At 38.0% G+C, this 6,000-nt stretch overlaps 1 protein-coding gene across 1 annotated transcript; it reads left to right on the forward strand.

Annotated features, from left to right (window-relative positions):
* The first annotated feature begins 2,883 nt into the window (after positions 1-2,883).
* gbx1 (gastrulation brain homeobox 1) lies at positions 2,884-4,471 on the forward strand. The gene is made up of 2 exons (XM_030770050.1): positions 2,884-3,331; positions 3,957-4,471. Exons 1-2 carry the CDS (start codon positions 2,884-2,886, stop codon positions 4,469-4,471), a joined length of 963 nt encoding a protein of 320 aa, XP_030625910.1.
* Positions 4,472-6,000: the final 1,529 nt, after the last annotated feature.

The following is a 6,000-nucleotide window of genomic DNA, read 5'->3' on the forward strand; positions in this document are numbered from 1 at the left end:
CGCCGGCTTCAACACTGCCACTTTAAGGTATCGCCATTAATCTCTAAGATTCACCGATTTCGATAAACAGGTCGGTTAAGCAAGAAGAGACTCCATAAAAAGGATGCTAGTGTTTTAACCCCTAAACCTCCTTCTCCCCGTCCGTCTAAGTGTTTCTACCTTTGTCTTTCTTCATTCATTTCACAACTCAATAAACAACAACAACAACAACAACAACAATAACAATAATAATAATAATAATAAAAACATCCGTTGGAGTTACTATCAATATCGTTATAGTTGATAATCTCACGTTTCACTTTTTTACCATCTACAGCCCAGATTAAAAGTTTATTCACATCTTGTTTCAGCGTTTGATGGGTGTAATACGTATATATATATATATATATATATATATATATAAGTGAAAACTATATACACAAATCTCCACAAATAGGCTACTATGATTGAACATAATAAAAGCGCAAAAAACTGTGCGAAACAAGTACTTTGGAAAAGAACCTGCATTGGAATGGAAAATTTCTGCAAATTTGTTTAAAGTGATTAATGTTCATTTCATGTAATATGTTAATACGTTAATAACGAAACAAAAACCTTCAAGTTGATCAAAAACATCGTGAAAAACTACTAATGAGGTTGTCATTAATTGAAATCAAAATCGATACATAATTCAGACAACAACAGTCCTATAGTCCTCCTTTAACACTGTCCACGCTTTTGCCGTGGAAGTGGTTATACAGAACTAGCATGTGATTATAAAGAAGACTCTTCCTCTTGAATAATAACTGAAGTGGATATAGTGACAGAGAGCTGTGGCACGAGGACAATGCACTCACTTGGGTAATGAACCTGTCAGTAGCTCTTGAAAAATCTTTACGACCAACAGTGCAGCGAGGATGATTTTTTCACTATCCAAAAGCGAAGGGAAAGAATGATAGAAACGTTAAAAGACTTTTACAAGGTCAGGTTGTGCGGTAACTCAGACACTTAAATTGAACGGAAAGAACAGGTAACTAATTATTATTTGCGCTCAAAGTAAAATATGCGTAAGATCATCGTCGTCTTCTTCTTTTTCTTCTTTTTCTTCTTTTTCTTCTTCTTCTTCTTCATTATTATTATTATTATTATTATTATTAGTATTATTATTATTATTGCGCCATTTATTTCTATTAGTGTTTATATCTATTTATTTCATTAGGAGAATGAAAACTCTCATCTAGATGGTAGAAAAGTGTGTGAGGATTTACTGACTAGTTTGATTTATTTACTGTAATTAGCAACAGTGAATGAGTTAGTGAGTGAGTTAGTTGGTTAGCCAGTTAGTTGGTTAGTTAGTTAGCTAGTTCGTTAGCTAGCTAGCTGGTTTTATTATTTATTTCGAACAGGGAAGACAATTATTAAGAATTAACTAAGAAATTAAACAAACAATACATTTAGAAAAATGTATGAACGCCATACAAGAGAAGAAAGCCTTAGTCCTCAAGCTACGTGCATAATGTGCTATAGAGGGGTTCTGATTGTAGCCCACACTTAAAGTCAACTTAATGGAAGTGAGCGAGGGACGCTGTCTGGATTCAATAGATCAAAGAGCGCTGCTGCTGAATAGAGCTATTTGCAATTATAAGAATAATTAGCGTCTCTTGGTCCTCCATTGCTAATCAGAGTCGGAGGTGATATGTTTACGTCTTCATGCAATCAGACGGGCAGTTGGAGAGCTCTGCACCCCCAGGACTCAATGGCGACTAATCATCATCACCAGCGAATTGGAATTTAAAAGGGAAAATGATCTCCGATTAAATTAACACTTGGGGGGAAACGGCGCTCCAAAGTTTCGATATGATTTTTTTTCTTCTTTTTTCTTAAAGAGACCAGGTTTGTGCACACATGTGCCATTCAAACATTATATTGCGTGATTGTTATAAATAGGAGAACGTGCCCGAACCATATCTTAGTATTAGAAAAAGGATCAACCCATGATTTTAAAATCAAGATCATGTAAAGCACTGCAAAACCACACGACTTGGTGTCAAAATGGCATCGACCCTTTTATTGTTGTCTGTCATTCAAACCTAATTTCATATGGAACATTTCTCTCCGTGGGGTACTTGTCGCAGCTCTTTTTGTAGGCCAAATTCACTGTTGTGGTTGCAAAGAATAGAAAATACTCTCCCACACAAGAGGGGCAAACATCTGTCTCTTCACCTCCCCCACCGGTCTCTCAAATCCAACAAAAGTGCCGTTGTTTTATTTCTCCCCTTAATACAAAGCAATTACTTATCATCAATCAAAATTAATAATAGTTGATTGGGTTGGTGTGGTCAACGATTACAGAGGGGGCAGGTCTGAAATAGTCTTTCACACTGCTTCCCAGTCTAAGTGGATCGGGCAAAGGAGGGGGGGGGGGGGGGCTTGACCCGTCTACTCTGTATCCACCGGGACACTGCCAAAAACTCAGAGGCTGAATAAGGAAATGAAGCGTAATTTGAGGAAGATGGATGAGTCCCGAGGGCAACTCCCTCCCCTATCCTCTTGTTTTGCAGGTGATAAGCCTTTTGCGCCGTTTGTGTGTGTGTGTGTGAGAGAGAGAGAGAGAGAGAGAGAGAGAGCGAGAGCGAGAGAGAGAGAGAGAGAGAGCGTGTGCGAGAGAGAGAGAGGTGGGACGAAGGGAGAGATGTGCGTGTGTTTATGTCTCAGTATGTGACAAATAGAGAGAGGGGAATTGAGCTCAAACAAAAAAAGAGCGAGGCTGCTGTAGCGAGGAGAGGAATGCGAGGAGCGCTCTATTAACTATACTTCTGAGGACAACTGTGGACCAAGGTTTAATTTCTTTTTTAGAAAATCATTGCCTTGGATTCTTGTAACGATTTCGAAGCTCGCTTCAATATGCAAAGACCGAGCAGCCAAGGGACGGCATTTTCTATCGACTCTCTGATTGGAACTCCACAGCCTCGACCGGGGCACCTGCTCTACACGGGTTACCCCATGTTCATGCCATATCGACCGCTCATGATTCCTCAAGCCTTGTCTCACTCACCTTTATCGTCCAGTATTCCACCTTTGGCACCATTAGCATCATTTGCAGGCCGACTGACAAATACTTTCTGTGCGAGTTTGGGACAAGGAATGCCTTCCATGGTGGCTCTCACAACAACGCTTCCCAGCTTCTCGGACCCACCCGATAGCTTCTACTCGCCACAGGAGATGCCTGGACCTCGAATAAGTGCCGACCCGGTGATTAGGCGCCAGGAAAGCCCACATGGCGATGATCTACATGTAAAGGACAAAGATACCGAGTTGCTTAACTTCACAGAAACTTTTCAGACAGTTACCGGTGAGTGCCCTGTTTCATCTATTTACACCAAGTGAAGTACTGTGCGTGCGAACAAGGAAGTGTTTGCAACGTGATTAAAATATTAGAAATAGTGAGAAAAATAATAATCTAACCACTTGAAATTGTGAAATCCAGATACTTTTACTTGAAAATGCTCACTGATTGTAAAGACTATCAATCCAGTTTAATCTCTATTTTATAAAGTGCACTGTCACCGTGAGCCTTCCGTATTGACCCCAGCATATCAAATACAACAGGATGCACATGTTTTAAATGACACTGGATCTGTGGCCACGTGATTAATTCCCGCATGTATAATGTAATATTTGTTACTAAATTATTTGAGAAGACATGTTTAGGTGATTCATAGGTTTTATATATGTCGGCATTTGAGGTAAATGAGTGCATTTTGTATTCGATACGACTGTAAGCAAATGGTTGACATTTACTCATACTGTAACTCGCAGAACAGATAGAATAATTGAAGTTTTTGAAGTGGTGAAAGAGAAAATAGCCTATCTGAGTAGGCCTAGTCTGTGACAGAGAAAGGTGTTAACTGTCATCCCTCACACAATGGTGAAATGATAACATAACTATGGCTTTCCCAACCAATCCTGCCTTACAGGTGAAACCAAACTGTATAGTTCCGATGACGAGAAACTGGATCTCAAATCAGCGGATGCCGCTTGCAGTGACAGAGAGGATAGCTCCGCAGACAGTGAAAACGAGAGTTTCTCGGACGGAAACACTTGTGGTTCGTTATCACAAAAGAGCAAACTAAAACCGGGTTCACAAGACCCACTTCCAGCAGGCAGTTCTGCTGGAAAGAGTCGAAGAAGACGAACTGCCTTCACCAGCGAACAGTTACTTGAGCTGGAGAAGGAGTTCCACTGTAAAAAGTATCTTTCACTTACTGAGCGCTCGCAAATAGCACACGCACTTAAATTGAGTGAAGTTCAAGTTAAGATTTGGTTCCAGAACCGCAGGGCTAAATGGAAACGGATCAAAGCGGGAAACGTCAACAACAGATCTGGGGAACCCGTGAGGAATCCAAAGATTGTCGTCCCTATTCCGGTGCACGTCAACAGGTTTGCTGTGAGGAGTCAGCATCAACAGATAGAGCAAGGAACTAGGCCATAAATAAACTCGTCCGGATAAACTGTGGTGAATTTGTGAATGCATGAAGCACAAAAAGGAATTAACATGATCTCGTGTTAATGCTCTCTGACTTTCATTGGTGTTTTGAATAGGTCAGCGTTATTTTTTGCAGTTTGTTCATGCTTACAAACGTGTCCCCTAAACTTTTATTTATTGTTTTGTACATTTGTAAATATTAAATGTGTCTCAAGGACACGCCCGTGCACTATGAAACGAGATTGTAAAAAGACATCTTTATGAATATTTATACGTTAGAATAGTTCATTATCTGCATGTGCTTATAAACACTTGTTATAATTTCTCTTATTTGGTTGTAATAGCTCTTTAAATTGGCTTCATTTCGATACTCCCAGAATTTTGCATGTGCCCTAAACTGTTCTCAGTTTGGTCTTTTAGAGACTGTATTCGACAGTTGTTTGTTGAAAAGACTGATTGAAATAAATAACCAAACGAGGAGACGGACTAATCTGACAAATGCGTAATTACACTGTATTGTTACAATGGATATATAAAGCATTGCAGGAAACAAAACTTAAAAAAAGAAAAAAAACCCGTCCTAACATCGAAACGTAAAGATATTCTTGTAGCTGAGGATTACATAGTATATTCCATGTACGACAACAGCAACATTATTATTATAATATGAAAATATTGTAATAATTAATTATAAGCAACCACAGCAGCACTAACACAACAACAGCGACATCATCATCAACAGCAAGAACAAGAACAAGAACAAGAACAACAACAACAACAATGATAATAATAATAATAATAATAATAATAATAATAATAATAATAATAATAACAATAGCCTAGTGGAAACCATGTAATGTGTTCAAATGAAATGATAAAACAAATGTTTGTTGGTAAACAGTGGTAAAATACAGATGTGACATTTGTTGTTATTTGTAGAGGTATATAGAGGACATAATTTTTATTTTGCAACTCAATCATTTAGCTCTGCTGCCGGCATTCAAAGCACTGAATACTGCGTGGAGCTCAAACAGAAAACAACCCGATAACCCGATATTCTTCTTACTAGTATAGATTTTTAGAATGCACATTAAACCGACCGAATATAAGCCATTTGGTTTACGCTTACTTTTCATCGACTTATTATTATTATTATTATTATTATTATTATTATTATTATTAATAATAATAATAATAATAATAATAATAATAATAATAATAGTGTCGTTCAGTATTGAGGTAGACGCGGTGAGATCTGGGCCGATCATTCATTTGTCACTCGTTAAATGGCCATAGTTATTAAGCGTTTCCTCCTGACTGCCCTCTTCCGCTCACAGTCCGTCTCTGTAAATGAATTATACATACACATATAATTATATATGGTAATATATAAGTGTTTTGGTTTATTTTAATAGGCTTAGGTTCAGGAATTTTACCAGATTCTTAAATATATTACCAAACCATACCAAACTCCATTAATAGTATAACAACACAGATTATGTCAGCCAAAAACAGATATACTAAATCTAATTTCC

The sequence above is a fragment of the Chanos chanos genome, chromosome 3 (assembly GCF_902362185.1).
Source record: "Chanos chanos chromosome 3, fChaCha1.1, whole genome shotgun sequence".
Lineage (NCBI taxonomy): Eukaryota > Metazoa > Chordata > Actinopteri > Gonorynchiformes > Chanidae > Chanos > Chanos chanos.

Coding starts and splice junctions, on each gene's coding strand:
- gbx1 (XM_030770050.1), top strand. CDS start 2,884: ATGCAAAGACCGAGCAGCCAAGGGACGGCATTTTCTATCGACTCTCTG. Junction 3,332..3,956: donor AACTTTTCAGACAGTTACCG/GTGAGTGCCCTG, acceptor CCTGCCTTACAG/GTGAAACCAAACTGTATAGT.